Consider the following 19538-nt stretch of genomic DNA (forward strand, 5'->3'; position numbering starts at 1 on the left):
TGTGGCCGGGGGTTGATTTTCCTGCAGTTCTATCTGTTTTTAAAGATGGGCAATTCTTTCTTTTCCTGCCATTCTCTGCTGTTCTGTCAAAATTCACGTATGTTCTGAAAAAAATTTCCTTGATTTTAATCTGAGAGGGAAGGTATAATAATGTGCATTTGAGTCTTCCACTATTAAGCTGCTACCTCTCTCTGTTACTAGATGCAGTGCTTGCTTATTTTATTGATAGGAGTTGGCTTCAGGTATATGACGATTCTATAGCTTTATCTCTTTTGCATGGGTTGAAGTATACCACACTGGGCTGCAGTATTCACCCACAAGAGTAGCATAGGACCAAAGCTGCAGTTCTTTGTGATTGTGTGACCCAACAAGTTCCCAATAGCTTTCAAAGAATATTGTTCCTCATGGAGACTTCTTGCTTTGTATTTGGGCACTCTTTCTGATAGGTCAGCTCAACATATGATCCAAAGTAACATGTGTATTTGGGGGTCCCCACTACTCAGGATACCTGGTGGTGTTTGACTTTTTTCGTTGTAAAACACAGTCTTATAAGATGGAGTAATCACAATATTTCAAGCTCCAAGAAGGACCTATTCCCTGGAATACTTCTCTTTCAGAGCAGCATCATGGCCCAGCAGCCAACCCAATGAGGGACAAACATTAATTTGACAATTGTTTTTTTTTTCCTGTTGTGCCATAGTGTATGGCCTACGTACAGAATCTAGTATTAATATATTAAGATATTTATTTAGTTATTACATGTGTATACTGCTTCTCATTAGTGCCAAAGCACTACTCTGGGTGGTTTACAATAATAAACAAAACAAACTCAGGATAAAACTTTAAAACCAGTCTGGTAACTAACCAATAACAGCAGATGGTGCTAAAACACTAGAACAAAAAAGTGGTGTACAAAAGGCGATTAGATAGGTTTGGTGTGGAAAGCCTGCCTGAAAAGCCACATCTTCAGTTACCTCCTGAATGTCTAAAGGGAGGGTGCCAGGGGAAGGTAAAGATAGGTAAACGGCAAGATTCATCAACATTCTGTCTTGCTAAAAAGACTTGATAGTTAAATATGGCTCTGGTTCTGTGACATGTTTTCACACAGGTAATGACAATTTGCAGAATTATAAGTGATTGAGTCCTTTTCCCCCACTGCTGTCTCCCACCTACATACAGTGGTGCCTCGCTTAGCGATTGCTTCATTTAATGACGAAATCACTTAGCGACGACTTTTTCGGAGCGTTTTTACGCTTTGTTTAATGATGGTCCCTATGGGCGATTTTCGCTTAGCGATGGTTGGGACCATGCTTCGCATAGCGATTAAATTTTGGGTCCCCTGTTTCGCTCAACGATGGTTTAAACAGCCTCATGTTTGCTGTTTTTTAAATGTTTTTCTGTTATTTATAAAGTTAAAGTTTACTGTTTAAAATGTTTGAAATCATAAAGTACACTTAATAAACCCTTTATTAACCAAATTTGACTTTGTTCTGACTCTTTTTTAATTTGTTGTTGTATTTTTCCCCCATTGAGATGCATTGAATAGATTTCAGTGCATTTCAATTGGGGAACTGCGTTTTGCTTAGCGATGTTTCCTATGCCGGTTTTCGCTTAAGGACGGCAATTCGTTCCTATTGGAACGGATTATCCAGTTTTCAATGCATTTCAATGGGAAATCACGTTTCGCTTAGCAATGAAATCGCTTAGCAGCGATTTTTTTGGAATGAATTAACATCACTAAGCGAGGCACCACTTTTTGAAACTTAATCTGAAGAGAAAGGAAATTCTCCAGCAGGTTTTTGCACAGCGTGAATGACTGAGGCAAGAAGGAGAAACTCAGATAGCCATTACTGCCATCAAAATTTAAGTCTATTGCAGGAATCTCAAAGCCAGAAATACTGGACTTCCATTAAGGTATATTGGATATTCTTAATTTTAATATAAACTTTCTGGCAGGTGTCTGGACCAACTGCAGCCCTTCCATCAGGTGACCGTTTTTGGACATGAACCTATCGTGAGGAAAGGAAACATTGACCCCATTGACATAAACCTAGCACAGAGATCATGTAATAAAAAGGTAAGGCTGAAGTTTTCTGAGCAAAAGGCCAAATAATGGTTCTGTCAACTCCACCACTAGGTATAATAAAAACTCACTTGGGTTTTTCTGGTGTTTCCTTTGTTCTCTTTTTTCTGCGTTGCTGTACTGTCAATACAGGTCTGTCTGCTAAACATTCTTTTCACAAAAATGCTCCATTATGCAGAAGAGTAAGTGCAAGTTGCTTGCGAGGCTAAGAGAACTGTTTCACTTGTAGCCATGGGTTAAAATTACTGGAACAGTAGTTGTTACCATGAGATGTTCTTCTGCTTCATAACTGAATCTTACTCCTTCAGTACACACAAGCATTCCCAGGCTTTATAATTCCTGTTCTGGGGTGGTGGTGGGTTGTTAAAGTCCTAAGAATCAAAGTAAGCATGAGGCCTCGTGCTGTTCCGTTTCAGAAGTTAACATTTTGGAATTGATATATATGCTACCTTTCTGTGAAAGAAAAGGCACTTTACAATTTTATGCAATGTCAGGAAGGATACAAAATATGCCATTTAAGGGCCTTTTCAGAAACTGAAAGTGTCAGCTTGACTTTTGTGCTGCTTCAGCTTCACATGCATGTCATGAAATAGCCCCTGAAGGAAGAGCAGTCCTTGTCACATTGTTTCTGGCTCTCTGGGTTCTCTTTGGATGTGTTTCGGAATGGGTGCTGCCTCTTATAGCTTCTCCTTAGTGTACCTGCCCAAGTCTTCAGCTAGGTGATGGAATTATGAAGGAGCAGGTGCTGTAGTTGAATTCTTTTAGACTCGTGATAGTCTTTGGGAAGATGGATAGTGTGAGCTCACATGATACTACTTTTCACCTTGCAGGCCACAGTGTGCGGGTAATGTGAAGGGATTTGTTGACTGTGTCTTCTCCTCACATTGAGAATCATTCATAAATATTTATTTATTTATTTATTTTATTTATATCCCGCCCATCTGGTATATTATACCACTCTGGGCAGCTAGAGTAAATGTCACCAAGTACTTCATTAGGTAAAGGTAAAGGTTCCCCTTGACAATTTTTGTCCAGTCGTGTTCGATTCTAGAGGGCGGTGCTCATCCCCGTTTCCAAGCCATAGAGCCAGCGTTTTGTCCGAAGATAATCTTCCGTGGTCACATGGCCAGTGCGACTTAGACACGGAACGCTGTTACCTTCCCACTGAGGTGGTCCCTATTTATCTACTTGCATTTACATGCTTTCGAACCGCTAGGTTGGCGGGAGCTGGGACAAGTGACGGGTGCTCACTCCGTCATGTGGATTCGATCTTACGACTGCTTGGTCTTCTGACCCTGCAGCACAGGCTTCTGCGGTTTAGCCCACAGCGCCACCACATCCCAAGTACTTCATTACTGCGTCCATATATCCAGGAATATCTGACATTTAAAACAACAGCTTTTGATACTATGTTTGGCATCTTGAGCCATTGTGTTTATTTCAAAATGTACATAGTGGCAATGTTATGGGCTTGGGCAAGAGACTTGCATGCACTTTTTCATACTCATCAGTATGCATTGTAGTGTCAAGGGTACCCTAAAACCTAGATCACTATGTATGATACACAAATTAAATTGTTAAATTGCATAATAATCCGCAGAATAATACTACCATCTTCTCTTTTGGATGACAGGTAACAATAATTAAGAACCTTGAGCTGTATGGTCTAGATCCACAGGCTGTTGCCAATGTTCTGCAACAGAAAGTCCAGGCCAGTGCCACTGTCACCCAGCTCCCAGGAGCAAAGGACAGAGCCCAGGTCCAGATACAAGGCAATCAGATCAACCATCTTGCTAAGTTACTATTGGGTAAGTAGTTGTTGCAAGCACATAATATAGTTTATTAGGAATTGGAGCTTTTATGTTCGGCCACTTGACCAGTTAGACTGACACTTCAGTCCCACACGCCATGACCATCATGCTATCTTGAACGTATCTGACCTTGTGTAATTTTGCAATATAAGCAGAGAAGCGACTGCTTAGTAATAGCATGTGATAACACCACAGATCTCCAGATGGGGCTAGGAAAGAATGCCTCCTGAAGTCCTGGAGAGTTGCTACCGACTTGGCAGTTCTCAGCTAGATGGATCAGTGATCCAGCTCCATAAAAGGCAACTTCCTTCGTTCCTAACTAATATTATCCCTCACTGATGACTGTGCTGGATAAAGCTGATGAGATCTGAGTTGCAGTCAAAGAAGATTTCGTACCTCTACTAATTTATATCTATACTGTGTACTCTCAACCTAAGCGGGCAAAGGATTACATCTGTCAGGAAGCATAAGGATAGTTTTATATGCATTGGAAAGGTTCCATAGGTAGAGAATTTCCCCTTCCTCTGCATCATGGCTGGTGTCCTTTTCTACCTTTCTGGAGACTGTTGTGGGGATAAGCAGTTTCAGTTTAGGGAAAATCCCCCTGTATACTCTAGGGCTCATGGGCAACCATTTTTAAATTTGGCCACTATAAGATTCAAGAGGAGGGTTTTTAAAATCGAACCTGCCTCCTTCTCCAGGTGGGAGCTGTGGGTGAAGATACTGCTAGTAAAACCATCCCACTGGCTGCAAGTTTCAGAAATGAAATATTTTGTCCCGGGTGCTCCAAGAGCTACTCCCACTACAAAAGAGATACCAAATAAGACTTGATGTCTTTGCAGTGAAGGGAATGGGACAATTTAAATAATAATAAAAAAAAACCTACTACAGCCTTAGTTGCCCTATGGATTTTAGTCTCTGTATGCTTCACTGGGAACAGGACCACTGAACATCTGGCAAAAATTACATAGGACTGTAATTACATAGGTGGTGTAATATTTCGATTAAGATGGATACTTAGTTCTCATAGTCGCTCAATAATTGTCAAAACACACAGTAAACTGTAGACTGTCTTGTGTCACATACTACTTATTTCTTCATATTTCTCTCTGTTGCAGAGAACTACCACATACCTCGGAAGTACATCCATGGCCTTGAGAAGGCACCAAAGACAGGCCGAAAGAAGTAGCCAAGCCCTGAGAACAAAAGCAAAGCTCCATAATTTATATTTTATTCATTACAAGTGAGTAATTCCATTGCCTTACCTCTAAAATAATGATTTTTATTTAAAAGATAAAATAAAAATACTTTTTGCCAAATGCTTTGTTGAGCTGCCTAAGTTCACGTTAATAGTTTCAGCAGCAGCTCCCGTGGATTGGAGCAGGAGGAAGGGGGAGGTTGATTTCCAGGTGGAGCAGTTTACCTTCTTGGCCAGAAAGAGAGGGCATGGGAAGACTGGAGGGGGAGCTGCAAAGACCGGGGGAGGGCATATTTTGCCAACCCCTGCTCTAAGGGAAATCTGCATTTTTAATAGCAGAAAATGTTGCTGTGTGCAACACTATTGCCTAAGAAACAGATCTCTGTGTCTGCGTGAGTAGCTCTTCTGCATTCACATGACTGTGTAGTTCTAGTATTTAGCCAAAGAGCACTCACTTCTGTGTAGAAATGTGGGCAATTTACTTTCATGAAACCTTTAAGAAATGCCCTTTCTGCACCTCTCATTTACTCACTCACCTAAGTATGGTGAGGCACAGCATACTCAAGAACTTTTTTTGCCCCTGTTTCTCTGTGAATGGGAACTAACCAGGGTTAGAATAAATGTAACTTGTCATAAGGTGGGAAGGGGATGATTGACCTCTATGTTGTCATAAGATACAACAGAAGAGGCAGTACACTAGACCTTATCGGGTGATGCAGTGGTGTCAAGTTTTCACCAGGTAGAAATTTTGGTCCTCCATCTTAAGAATAAACAAGCCTCCCACAATAAACTCAGCTGCATCTACCCTGTATGAGCACACAGTATTTTTAGTCCAGTGTCTTTTGTTACAACTTGCCTGGTGAAAATATAGTAATTCAGAAAGCTTGCACACTGTGACTTTTTGGTTAGCCTACTTATATAAAATTTAAGTGGCTACTCCTGCTTTTGTTTGTTAAAAATTAGTTTCCTCATTGAGACTGGCACTTTTAAAACTAGCCCCTTTGCTTATTTAAATGTAGTATCTGTGTCTACCAGAATAAGGCATAAGATGATGAAACCAAACTCACTCTTTTGAACCAACTTTTATCTGAGATTGATTTTAATAGCTTCTTACACATTTTGTATGGCATGAACAAATTGGTTAGGAGCTCTTTAAAAAAAAAGCTGGACGGTGACAAAGTCATAGGGCGGAAACAGTAGTAAAAATAAATTACAGCATTGCAAAAATGTATTTAATTTCCCACAAGCTTTCACTAATTCCATTCTATACAGATTGTACATGTTTTACAGTTGACCATTAAAAAAGAAAAAAGTTACACACATACAGATGCAGGCAACACAACATACTAAACAAAGGCACTGCCAGCAGTAGTCTGTGCATCTTGAAGTTGGGGCCCTCCCTAACATACCTAAGGCTTCAGCTCTGCCACAGATCAAGTAGGTCCCTTTTCTCACACCATCTGAGCTTCACAATTTAAAAAAAAAATCTTAATGCCCCATAGCTAAATAATCTTTTAAAGAAAAACACCACACCCATCTATTTTGCAGGAGGCTTAAGTCAGCAGCATCCACATAAATTGCATAAGAAGCCATGCCTTCTATAAAATTGTTCAAGACGTTCAGGGATGGGGGTGGGTAGGGAGAAGAGGAAGAGGATTAAAAGTGCCAGTGATTGAAAAGCTGGGGTGTGTGATTTTTGTTCTCATAAAAAGTAAAACAGAAAATGAAAAGGTCTCTGTAACATTCCTGCAAAGGTGTCAATAGTTACAAAACCTGCCTTCAGTTCTCCTCTCTCCTTGACATCACCACTGAAAGACCTTCTGGCATCTGTTTGCATTGTTGCTTTGTTCAGGATTTTCTACAATGCTTAAGAGGATCTTGAATGTCTTCAAGGGTCAGCATTTTCCAGGTGCTGCTCTGTGAATGTTTCCCACTTTCTTTATGCTATGCTCATTTTTTTTTCAGTACCTCCAGGTGCTGGGTGCACCCGTCCCTCAGTTTGTCCTGTTCTAGAATGAATTGTCTCCATCCAGCCTACCCAAGGAAACCTTTGCTTTAAGGGACATGCAAAGAACATCCCAGGGAATGGCCAGGTGTTCAAAATGGATTGACTTTGGGGCCTTACACCATAAATATTCTCAGTAGGAGGGAAAATTAATCTTCCTTTTCTGAATCAGGGGCAAGATGGGTTAAGGTTGGTTTGAAGTCCTGTACTTTTGCTTCTTGGGGTTTGCATCAGCAAGGACACAGTTGTAGCCAAGACACCTTCTGCAGCCACATGTTCACTCACACTTTAAGCTAGCCCCCAAGGGAAATCTCTAGAACCTAAGTTTATTGAGTCAAATGAAATGCACTTCACAGTGAAATGCACTTAGGAATGGGGGCAGATTAGGAGATGTAACCATTCCTTTGTTGCATAAAATCACCTAATTATCTGCAGAAAAAAAATCTCTTGTTTCAATATCACAGCAAGGAAACTATTATCCACTTTCCTGTAAACATGAGATGTAACTGCAGTTGCTGTGGGCTTTGGATCTAAATAATTTGTCACTATCCTCCTCTATCTTCAGTCTCCCCAGTTACATGACAAGGTTCCATCTACATGGGTTTCTTTCTCACAGCAGCTGCTACAACAAGTGTAAAACACCTGTTTCTTTCCATGTGGAAGAATTATAAGCAGAAGTTCTGCCGAATTCTCACAATACTTGCTTATACTTTCTGCTACTTCAGTATATCGAAAGAATTGAAGGACACCACAGATCTTGCAAATTTTGCACAAAGGGCACATCAGGAACTACCTGTTAAGTTTAGGGGACTCTTCATTTGATACACTGCTAGGGGCAGGACATGTACCTCTCTACTTGTTTATACTTGATCTCTGGCCGTGATATTTGGGACTGATGAGAGTTAGAATTTAACAGCATCTGTAGGGCCAAGGGTTCCCAGTGCTGCCTTAGCAGAAATGAGGTGGCTGATTGCAACTTTCAATTTGGTTGAAAATCAAGCAGGATGGAAAAATAAAGAGTCAGCGGATTGGCCAAACACAAGGTTGCCCCTCATCTCATATTGCATGTGGGCCTGTAACAGAAAAAGCCCAGTACTATTTTTCATTCTCCTCAAGGTCTTGCCATAAGTTTCAGACTAAAGGGTGACTAACATCTCTAATGCTTCATGCTAAGGGGCAAGTCATCTCACTGACAGATCTTTCAGTACTGGTCCCAGTTCCTCCTATATAAGAGGAAACAGATCCAAGTGAGACTACTCTTAAATATTGGGGTAGCAGCGGGCCAAGCAAACAAGCCTCCTGAGGTGCCAACCCCCCTCTGCCCCCACCAAAGGTATCCTTTTCCCCTGAGAAAACACAAATTCCTAACTCAAGGCCAAAGCACTCTAGCACTCATCAAGATACACTCTACAGTCACAGCTTTCTTGGCATCTGTTCAGACAGTTCTCTTCATGCTGTTGATTAGTCTGTTTGGCATCCTCTGCACTGCGCAATATATACTGCCCACAGATGTCAAAGCAATAATCCTCTACGATCCGATTCAGTGCATCCAATAGCCCATGTGATGAAATTACCATGAAAGCACATTCATTGCACTTCTGCCCCACATGTATACACAAATCCAGTAGGTGAGATATAGGGAAGAGAGGTGAAAGGAGGCCACAGTTTGGGTCTGGCCCTTAGCATTCATAACATAAGCAAATCTGTTCCTTGGACATTCAGCATCTACTGCAAAGTTCCCTGGCCATGATGTGTAGGGTGATCACGGTGGTAAGAGAAGCAGTGCTCCATTTTTGGTTTCTGAAGGAACAACGGACTGGGACATCAGCTTCCCATTTCGTCATGAGCAGTTAAGTGCATCTGGGATTGCAACTGATCAAAAAAAGTGTCCTGAGGAAAAAAAAGTCTTGGTTGGGTGTAATTTTTGTATTGTTTTTAAATATATATATATATGTATCTATTTTTAATGTTCAGTTTCTCACTTGCCATGCTACCAGCACTGGTTATCCCGGCTTCCCATTTGCTTCTTTCAAGGCCTCTTGCAGTTTTTGTTTAAACTTGTCATACTTTTTCTGAACTTGCTGGATTTTTTCTTTTTCTTCCCTTTCTAGTATGACTAGGAAATTCTGTAGTTCTGGAATAGAGAAGTCATCCCACTAAGGAAAAAAAAGGGTGGTGGGGGGGAGAGAAACAAATACATTTTATATTGTCAAACAGATACGTATTTTTCTCATTGCACATGCCAGTCTATAACCTGACCATCAAAATGTTTATAAGGAACTTTCTTGCCCTTCTGAAATTATGTATTTTTTCAGTTCCAGTGGAAACCTCCAGCATAAGAAAAAACCTACCTCAAGGAAGCAGAAGCCTCCTACAAGGAAAATTATGTATACAATAAACTGTTTTCTTTCTTGGCTTTCAAATACAGCAGGGCTTGGCTATGTAGATGATGACTCTGAAATAGGTTTTGCTATGTTTTAATCATCACTCTTTAGCTCAATGGGTGCAATTTAGGGACCAAATTCAAAATTACAGCTGGTAGAGATCTGCTACCAGCAAAACAAGTGGGGAGGTGACTGCTGATGCTTTTCTTCTCTCAGAAAAGTTTCCTGAAAATGTGATTTACAGCAGGGGTCCCCAACCCCAAGTCTGGGACCCGGCAGCGGTCCACGGCCTAGGCAGGACCGGGCCATGGATATAGATCTCCTGCCCCCCAATGAGTGCCCCCCATGAGTGCCACCGCGTACATGTGCGCGAGCATGCTTTGCCCCTGCAAGCGCTCTGTGTGCATGCATGTGAGAGCCACCATGTGCATGTGTGCAAGCGCACTCTGTCCCCTGCAAGCATGTTGTGCCCGTGAGTACTCTGCGTGTGAGCACACTCCCCCCCCGGGGCATGCCACACCACCTGTGTGAGCGTGCCATGCCCCCCCCAACTGGTCCGCGGTTGGGAAAAGGTTGGGGACCACTGCTTTACAGCAAGAGGCAGAACATGGGGGGCTGCAAAGGGAAGGGGGAATTCTCAACAACTGTGTCCAAATGGGCTTTCTCCAACAAGGAGAGCCTCTGCTAGATCTTAGTTCATTCTTTAAACACAGTGGGCTCTTCTATGTGTGAAACAGCTGGTCTACATGCAACCCACCCTGTGCACCCCATTGTCTAATTTTGTGTAATGTTTCCTGTTCAAAACATGAAATACCCCAAACATTTTTAACATCCCAAGTTCAAAGGTTAATTTGGTGAGATTGTTCTGTGAAAGCAATTTTTGTGGAAATTCATGGCAGCTTACTAAATAAATATTATTTATCACTAAATATAACTAAATAAATATTAACCAGAGATCCCTAAAAATAATCCACATTTTTCAAGTTTCAGTACAAAGAGACGTTTCAGATTTCACTGTGAGCATCTTTTGAATAGGAAACACTGCCCTGCCCCTAACTGCTCATTGAGAGCCAATGTCTGAAGATAAAGTAGATAACGAATCCAGACTTTTATGAGCATAAGGAAAAAAAACATTCTTGGAAGGAATCAAAACATTTTGTATTGCCAACATACTCCTTGAGAGAAAGCACTGCAAAGCATGAATCTTGTTGTAATTGGCATCCATGGCTGATGCTTAGTGTAATACATCATAACTAGAATTAGGTCCATTGAGTCAACTGACCTTATGGAGAAGTTGACTCACCAAATCCCCACTGATTCAGTGGGCTTACACTAGTTGCTAATTTGCAATAAGCAACAAGATTTCAGTCAATAAGGGAGAAAGTGGCTATTTAAGGTGCAAGGACCCTGGAGATTCTAGGTTTCTGGTAAAATAATATTCAGTGTGCTAGAATAAATTCTGCTCCAAAACAATCTCCTCTTATGGTTGTTGTGGGTTTTTCAGGCTCTTTGGCCGTGTTCTGAAGGTTGGTCTTCCTAACGTTTTGCCAGTCTCTGTGGCCGGCATCTTCAGAGGACAGCACTCTGTGCTCTGGTTGCTGTCCTCTGAAGATGCTGGCCACAAAGACTGGCGGCCACAGAGACTGGTGAAACGTCAGGAAGAACAACCTTCAGAACACAGCCAAAGAGCCCAAAAAACCCACAACAACCATTAGATCCCGGCCGTGAAAGCCTTCGCGAATACATTAATCTCCTCTTAAATTGCCTAAATATTTGCCCCACCCCCTCATATTTGAAGGAGTCCTTGTTGCATTTTGTGTTGGCCTGCTTACTCTTACTTTCAAAGATATTTCTGGGACCTAGAGAAAAAGGAGACAGTGCAGTTCAAAACTTAAAGTAGGTCTCCCATTTGAAGTACAGCTCAAAATTCCAATCTGTGCTACACCCAGCACCCAGTTAAGGTTCACTGTGGCTCTGTGTTTTGAAATAAGCAATGTAAGGATTATAATTTAAAATTCTTAAGAAAAGGACTGGAAATGTTTACCGGCACAACCTAACTTCAAACACAATGATGTTTAAATAATGAAAACAGGAATTCAGTGGGCCTTAACATACTGTCAATTCAAGGAGTCTTTTTACTTGCTTCATTATTCTTTCCCAGTAATGCTGGTACCTAGTAATCTTTTAGTAGCAACCAGTGGCACTATAAAGACAGAAAGTTTGCAGCTGTAAGATCAGGAATGGGTAGCAAAAATAAACTGATGCTTGTTTCAGGTGGTTGTTTTATGAAAATGTAGTGCTTGTGCAAGTTCAACAGCCAACCAACTTCCAGACATACCTCAACTTCCCCTGTTTCATTTTCCTTCAACACAAAGCTTAGAAGGTCTGTGTCAGGACCTGCTTGCAACCGTAGATACAAAGGATACTCTGTCACTGGAAGTTTCTGGGATAGAACTGCAGAAATGACAAAAAGCACAGAGAATTTTGGAATTGTAGATGACTAGGGCTGAAAGGGACTGCAGGGGCCATCAAGTCAAGCTCCCTGCCAAAGCAGGGAAATTCCTACCTAAAATGCCCTTGACATTTAGTCATCCAGCCTCTGCTTAAAACACCTCCAAGGCTGGGAAATCCACCATCTTATGACACAGTCCCTTGCATCATCCAACAGCTTTCAATTTTAGAGAAGTTCTTCCCAATGTTGAGTTGAAATTTCCTTTCCTTTCATTTCAATCCATTACTTCAGGCCCTACCTTCTGGAGCTGAAGAAAAAAAGCTTGCTCCATCTTCTCTGTAACACCCCTTCAAATATTTGAAGATGGCTGTTGTGCTACCTTCTCAAGCTTCTCTTCATAAAACTAAATACGTCAGACTCCTTCAACCACTTATTTTAAGCCTTGTTTTCCAAGCCCTTTATCATCTTATTTGTCCTCCTTTGAACACACTCCAACTTCTCAATATTCTTCTTACACTGTGGTGTCCAGAACTGGACACTGTATTCCAGATGAGGTCTGACCAAAGCAGAATAGAGTGGAGCATATAAATCATTCTGCCACTGCATTACAGGCTCACACAGCCTTAGGTAAAAGTAAAGGTTCCCCTTGACAATTGTCCAGTCGTGCCCGACTCTAGGGGGCGGTGCTCATCCCCGTTTCCAAGCCATAGAGCCAGCGTTTGTCCGTAGATAGTTTGTCATGTGGCCAGCGTGACTAGACACGGAACGTCGTTACCTTCCCACCGAGGTGGTACCTATTTATCTACTCATTTTTACATGCTTTCGAACTGCTAGGTTGGCAGGAGCCTTATGGCTATATAAATTCTCCTCTTAGAACTAGTAACTGAGTTGGCAGCTTTTAGGCTGTACATGATTAGCCTCAAGCTGGCATCAAGTTGGATGCCAGCAACCATTTCCTCTTAGTAGACACTGAATTATAGAATGTAATTCAACAAAATATGACTATTTTTTACCTCTCAATTTCCAATCTCAACGGCTCACAACCATCACTTTCCACAACAAATTGGAGGATGGGCAGATAAGGCAAAAGCACAGACAGGCAGCACCATCTTGACTTTCCCTGTCCTTTGTTGAAGAACATTGTCTAACATTCCATACAGTGAGGAAAGAACAGGTAGCTGGCTACTCATTTAACAGTTCATTCATGCCTGTTTTGAGGGGACTGCTGTAGTGGTCCATAATCTCTAAGTTGATGATCTCATGGTTCTAATGTTTTTGGATATTTTTACATCTTGAATATTAATTGGAGAAAACATTTCTGTATTGATCTGTAGTTTGAGAACTCCATGTTCAATTTAAAAAAAAAACCACTTGATTTTATTACATTTTCTATCCTGACCATGAATGTAGAATTGGAAATACTATTTGGGACTCAGCAGGTGGAAGCTGTAGTATTCCAGATGCTCCTGCACTGCAGTTTCCAGCGTTCATCACTACTGACCTATGTGGCCCAGCAACATCAAGAGCCCATAATTTGTTCACACTTGGCTGAGAGAACTGTCTGAGAAGTGTCCTGGGCTTTCAGTGAAAATTCAGCAACTTTCATATTTTGTCTTTTAAAATGTCTACTACTGTTTCATGATAGGAAGTTGAAATTTTAAGTATAATCAAACAAGAGACTTCACTATAACATACGGAGTTGCATTAGCTAGTTTAAAATATGGGAAATATTTTAATTCTCCTCAAAATGACCCAATGTGGCCTACCTCATTAAAACAGTATTTAAAAGCTAAAAACAGTAAATGTACAAATATTTTAAAAAAGAATTAAACAAGTATTATATAGTAACTAAGATCAATATTAAAAGACATGTAAAACAACAGAGCACAACAATCCATTTAAAACCGCTCTCAGACCACCAGTGATTAAGAAAAAGCCTGCCTGAAGAGAAAGGTTTTTTTCCTATCTGCTATGCATAAGCCAGTTATTCAAAAAGCAGACCACTCTTTCTGGCAGCCTGATGAAACAAAATTATATTGCCTTAAAAAGGAACACCACCTCACCTTGACCATCTTTCTGCATCTGCTTGAAAAGTGCAAATTTCTGTGGGTTGTCCACCACCATAAATTTCTTCAAAAGTCCCTGGATCACCTCACTCACAGTGGTGGTACTGCTGATGTGCAGCTGTTTGATGGCATCCAGTGGCAGGTAGAAGGAAGTCCTTTTCTCTGTTGTCTTGGCCAAGTTGACCTCCTTGAGGGCATCATATATGGACTGTGGCCTGATCCCTGCTGGAACTGTCACAGGCCGGCGCAATTTCAAGTGCACTTTGATGAAACCTGTATAAGTGTCGTCATCATTCTGAATAGAGGGGTTGGAATTAAAATTAAGTTTAAAAGAAGGGTAAATTTAGGTATTTTAGTCATTTCAGTACTGAAAACATGGAACACTAGACTATTTCCACAAAAAACTTTTGTCTAGAAGTAGCTAACCGTTTTTCTTTCTACACATATATTATTTATTGATTACATAAAATGTACTGCAAGTCAACTATAGAAGCTCTGTACAGTCATTATACTAGTCTGAACATCCCTAAACTTGGAAGCTAAATAAGACTGGGCCTCATTAGTACTTGGATGGAAAATTCCTGGGGAATACCAATAAAATTAAGAGTTGTGTAATCAAGCTTTATTTCGTTCACTGAAGTATTACAAACATGTTACACCTGCAAGTTCTCCTGAACTCATCATTAGGTTTCATAAAGATTTATAGAGAATTTGAGTGGAATAAAAATTATATCCTTTTCCCATTAAGTTTGGATTTTTCTAGATCAGGCTGCTTTCCCAAAGGAAGACATAAAGATGCCAACTGAAAACAGATAATCAAGGGTCCTACCTCACGTTTAATACATGTTCTGTGATGGAAAGAATGAACACATCTGCTTCCATATTGGCCCCAAATCCAGGGCAATTGCTGAACCACAGCAGGATGTGGCAAGTTTTGTTCATCTTGACTCATCTGAGCTTGTACAAGAGAGTCACAGCTATTTGTAGAAAACCATCTGCCATTATTCATAGGGCACTTTGGTGACTATAGCACGTTTTGGCTGAATACTCAGTTGCACAGAACTCATTCCAGCTGCTATGTGGCTCACACCAATTATGGAGAGGTTCATTAAATAATTCCTCAAGGAAGTCTGCTGGTGAATAGACCAGAGCTTGGAAGAGATCTTTTTTTTTTCAGAGTCCTCCAACCAGCATAGTCACTGGTGATGCTGGCTGAGAGGTTCTAGGAATGACAGTTCAAAGCAAAGCACAACAAAGCAAAACACTTCTAGGCTTTAGAAAAGATATATTCAAAGCTCTTTTATTTCTCATTTGGGATCAGTCCCCTAAAAGGAACAAAACTAAAGACATTCACAGGGATTCTGGAAAGCCAAGTTAATAACTCTGAAGACTGGGACCTCTGCCTAAGCTGCCAGAATGGGATAATGATTGATCTTACCACCTGTGCCACTAAGTTCTACTTCAGTTCACTGAAGTCCTCATGATAACACAGGTAAGAGAGACCCTGGAAGTCCAATGTCACCATGTTAAAAGGACACCCTGTTTCTGTGTGAAACATTGTTTTAATATTCTTCTATTCATCCATAATAATATGGATCCTGCAAAGCAGGGGACATGCAGATTGTGATTGGTTTACTCAGCAAATGTGATCCAGCAAGAACAAATCACAGACTTAGTTACTCTGTTTAAAAGCACCATATGCAATGTTTTGAGCCTTAAATGGAAATTAAAGGCTGTCTCAGGCAAACATGCGCTGTTTGTAGTATTTAACAAACGCAACTAGGATACCTTTCTGCCCTCAGCTAATTTTGTGAGTTGCGCAATACCATGACCTGTGTAGGAATGGCTTCAGAGAGCCCTTTAACCCTGCAGCTGTTCAAAATATTGTTGTATCTTGCCACTTCTAATATCTACTGCTAGACAACTTTTGGCCCTCCTATGTATTACTGCAGCTCCCACAAGCCCAGACCAAGATAACCAATGGTGAAGGATCACTGGCTACACTAGCTAGGGTTGATAACACATCTGGACGTTCACATGCTGCATATGTCTGATCTGTTGTGTACAATTCGTGCCAAAGTTCTCATAGGGCATGCATTCTGCAAGGATGTCCTTATGAAATACGAACACTAAAAGGACTGATCAACTTTGTGGCATGTTGGTGATGCTTAGGACGTTTGAATGGAATACATTCAAAGCATGACATGGCAATAATCATCTTTTGTTATTCTCTTGTAGTAAATAAATAAATAGAAAAAGAAAGAAAATGCAGTACAAACCAGCTTCATCAGCAAGCCGTTGTTGACTTTTGAATTGTAATTGTCAATCTTTTCTTTCAGCTCCTGAATGGTAGGAGCTTTCGGTTTTTCTTCTTCCACAGTTTTTGTCACATTCTAGAACAAAAGACGATAAGTGATACTTGAGACGCACACTAGTTGACTCATGAGCTTTTAAAATCATGTCTTGTCTAACACACAATCTGCCCACACCAGCACCCATTTTGTCTCTTTCATTTTCTTCCACTGCACATGTTAAATGTATAAGTTCATTTCCAGCTACTAGTGCTTATCATTAGGCGTCAATCCAGGGATGGGCTGTGTTGACCTCCAGAGCTGACCTGTATAAAGACTACTTATCCATTGCAAGATGAGGAGTTGCTTTACACTAAATCAGACCATTAGTCCATCCAGCCTACTCTTTACAGGCAGCAGTGCTCCAGGCTATCAGGCAAGATGATCTCTTAGCTTTACACAATGATGCTGTAGTTTTAGAATTTGTAGCTGTGTTAGTCTGTGCAAGCATATGAGGCAAAATCCAAAGAAACATTCCAAAGAAACAAAACAAAACAATATGTGGCACCTTAAAGGCTATTATATTTTAATGTGAGCTTTTGTGGATCACGTCCACTTCTTCAGACATATGGAGTAAAATGAAATACAGAGTGAAAAAGAGAATCCACAAGAAAAATGTTCAAAACATTCATTGGCTTTCTATATGTCAGACATATGTCTGAAGAAGTGAACATGATCCACAAAAGTTCACATTAAAATATAATAGTCTTTAAAGTGCCACATGTATTTGTCTTGTTTTTCCCCCCTTTGGATTTTGCAGTGATGCTGTTGATTGAACTGAGACGTGCTACAAGCAAAGGATGTGTGCTCTGCCACTGAGCTGTAGCCCGTCTCCAATGCAGGTCCCACGATTCTTTGGCTGTCTCCCTTCGACATCCTAATAAAGACAATCCCTGAATACAAGGATGGTAACTTAGATAATGGCAGTGACACTAAACAGAGCACTAAGCTATCTTGCTGCTGCCGCCATCACTACAGCAGCCAACCAATCATATTATTCACTTACTGGCTGGGACTAGAAAGAGTTTCCAGCAGGGCATGCAACCTCCCTAGACCCACCATGTGTACATTGTGGCTTACTCTCTAAAGGACACAATACAAAAGGAAAAACGTGGAATAAGTGAGAAAAAAGCAGACAGAGGCACCAGTTAGGAATGTTATCTGATTTTCTTACAAGGACTAGTTTGAATGGAATCAAATCAGTGAGGTGTAGCATTAAATAACAGCTTTCTACCTACTCAATCAATGAACATGGCCCTGGAATTCAGTACCTCCTGTATATACATACACATTTTCACTGGATAGAATCATGCACAGGATTGTGATTTTGCTTTTTAGCAATTTTTAAAAAATATATTTATACCAGCTCCAGTGAGTTTAAGACAGTGGGCAAAACAATAACAACAATAAGAACAAACAACGAGAATGGTAGTGGATGATAAATGTTACTACATTACAATGGAAAAGGCTTTTAGCTTCTGTCAGCAGACAAAAGTAGAATAGTACCCAGGGGGATGAGTGCACATTACGTAAGCATGAAGACATAAAATAAACTCAGCTAAGAAAGTTGTGGCACATGGAACTGAAAGAGTTCAGCTCAAACCAATGAAACAAATTTTGCACCTCTTTAATGACATATAAGACTATGCATAAAAGAATGGAAATCAAGTGTGAAAAATGACAGATCATGTGATACTGCATATGGTGTACCTCTATCTGTTCACGATCTGCTATTTGACCGACAGGAGGGCCTGGCATGCTCTAGTAGTCCATGGGGTCATGAAGAGTCAGACACGACTTAACAACTAAACAACAACAAACCTCTGCTGCGGCCACCCCTGATTTCAACATAATACCAGTTTCAGTCTAATGCCTGTGGCTTTTAAAGTCCCACTTACAAGTATGTGCAAAATTTACTTCAGAATTCTTATGCACATAACCCAAAGATTATCTTAGAAAGACCAAGCATTAAGACAAAACCTTTCACAAGATGCTTTAAGTTCCCTGTATTTTAGTGGTTGGGTAGCAGATGAGTTTTCAAATACGATAGGCATCTATATTACAAAACAGTTCTTCCCAAATGTGAAAGGTAAAAGGCCTGCACAATACCATCTAACTGAATGCAAAGGATTCCTTATTATTAACTCAATCTACATAAAAATCATGTTTATTAACAGGGTTTCCTCTGCAGGCCCTAAGCAAAAGGAAGATAAACAGTTATTCAAAGATCCATGGTGGAACTAGACATTCGCTATTCTCCATCTCTTCAGATTCTCCACCAAAAGAAAAATAGAGGTGCAGTACTTAAAATAAATAAGGTCAATTGTGCAAAACTGTTTAAACGTAAGTTTACACAACACTCCAATGGAAGGGTTTCATTTCCTGTGGTTTTTTGTTTTGCAAAATTTAAACACAGTATTTTGGCAAAAGATAGAAAAGATGGCATGTGTACACATGCTTGGCGCCACACAATGAACATACACATGAACATATAGATTCCTCAGGTTAGGAAATGCCTACAACATCCACCTTTCTTCCAAACTCCCAACTGCTGTGTTTTAAAAATTTTTAAACTTCAGTACAGAGTCTGAGAGGCATGCATCCCCAAAGATGTTTTTACAGCCCTCAGACTACTAGACCTGCCCTGAAAAAAATGGAATATTGCTATTCCTGGAATCTTTCACAAGCTGCAATCCACCTTTTAAATAGTTTGCAGACCCCCTCTCTATTGCCTGACACAAAAAGAACCATTTTTCAAAACACAAAGTGGACTTCCAGCCACTTATGACCACATTGTGTCATTTTTCATTATTCTGAGAGGTCTGAAGAGCCCATAGGATCTTGGGGGCAAAATTGGTCCCTCAGACTTGCCCAAGTCTGTTGCCACAAGACCAAAGACTGCTATCACACTGGCATCCAGTGGCAGGTAGAAGGAAGTCCTTTTCTCTGTTGTCCTGGCCAGGTTGACCTCCTTGAGGGCATCATATATGGACTGTGGCCTGATTCCTGCTGGAACTGTCACAGGCCAGTGCAATTTCAAGTGCACTTTGATGAAACCTGTATAAGTGCCGTCATCATTCTGAATAGAGGGGTTGGAATTAAAATTAAGTTTAAAAGAAGGGTAAATTTAGGTATTTTAGTCATTTCAGTACTGGAAACATGGAACACTATTTCCACAAAAAAAACTT

General features: G+C 40.6%; 2 protein-coding genes across 5 annotated transcripts in view; one reads left to right on the forward strand and one right to left on the reverse strand.

The window, feature by feature from the left end:
• EIF2D (eukaryotic translation initiation factor 2D) overlaps positions 1 to 19538 on the forward strand; it is a 67227-nt gene that overhangs the window by 30588 nt on the left and 17101 nt on the right. The window contains exons 13-16 of one of the 3 annotated variants that reach the window (XR_012086288.2): positions 1957 to 2077; positions 3717 to 3891; positions 5013 to 5137; positions 9413 to 9520. Coding sequence is in view for 1 of the 3 variants with exons in the window: in XM_020810668.3 (XP_020666327.3) it covers positions 1957 to 2077; positions 3717 to 3891; positions 5013 to 5083 (367 nt within the window). In the remaining 2 variants the exon portion in view is untranslated. Of the gene's footprint in view, positions 1 to 1956; positions 2078 to 3716; positions 3892 to 5012; positions 5214 to 9412; positions 9521 to 19538 lie in introns of those variants that run through there. The other 2 variants (XR_013544320.1, XM_020810668.3) reach the window with 2 other exon arrangements.
• The window catches only part of RASSF5 (Ras association domain family member 5), a 112495-nt gene continuing 99130 nt past the window's right edge, over positions 6174 to 19538 (reverse strand). For both annotated transcript variants that reach the window (XM_072997261.2, XM_020810665.3), the window contains 4 exons: positions 16279 to 16392; positions 13997 to 14294; positions 11820 to 11935; positions 6174 to 9253 (listed from right to left, as the gene is read on the reverse strand). In XM_072997261.2, the coding sequence (XP_072853362.2) occupies positions 9101 to 9253; positions 11820 to 11935; positions 13997 to 14294; positions 16279 to 16392 (681 nt within the window). In that variant the 3' untranslated portion in view covers positions 6174 to 9100. The remainder of the gene's footprint in view (positions 9254 to 11819; positions 11936 to 13996; positions 14295 to 16278; positions 16393 to 19538) is intronic.

The sequence above is a fragment of the Pogona vitticeps genome, chromosome 4, assembly GCF_051106095.1.
Source record: "Pogona vitticeps strain Pit_001003342236 chromosome 4, PviZW2.1, whole genome shotgun sequence".
In the NCBI taxonomy this organism is placed as follows: domain Eukaryota; kingdom Metazoa; phylum Chordata; class Lepidosauria; order Squamata; family Agamidae; genus Pogona; species Pogona vitticeps.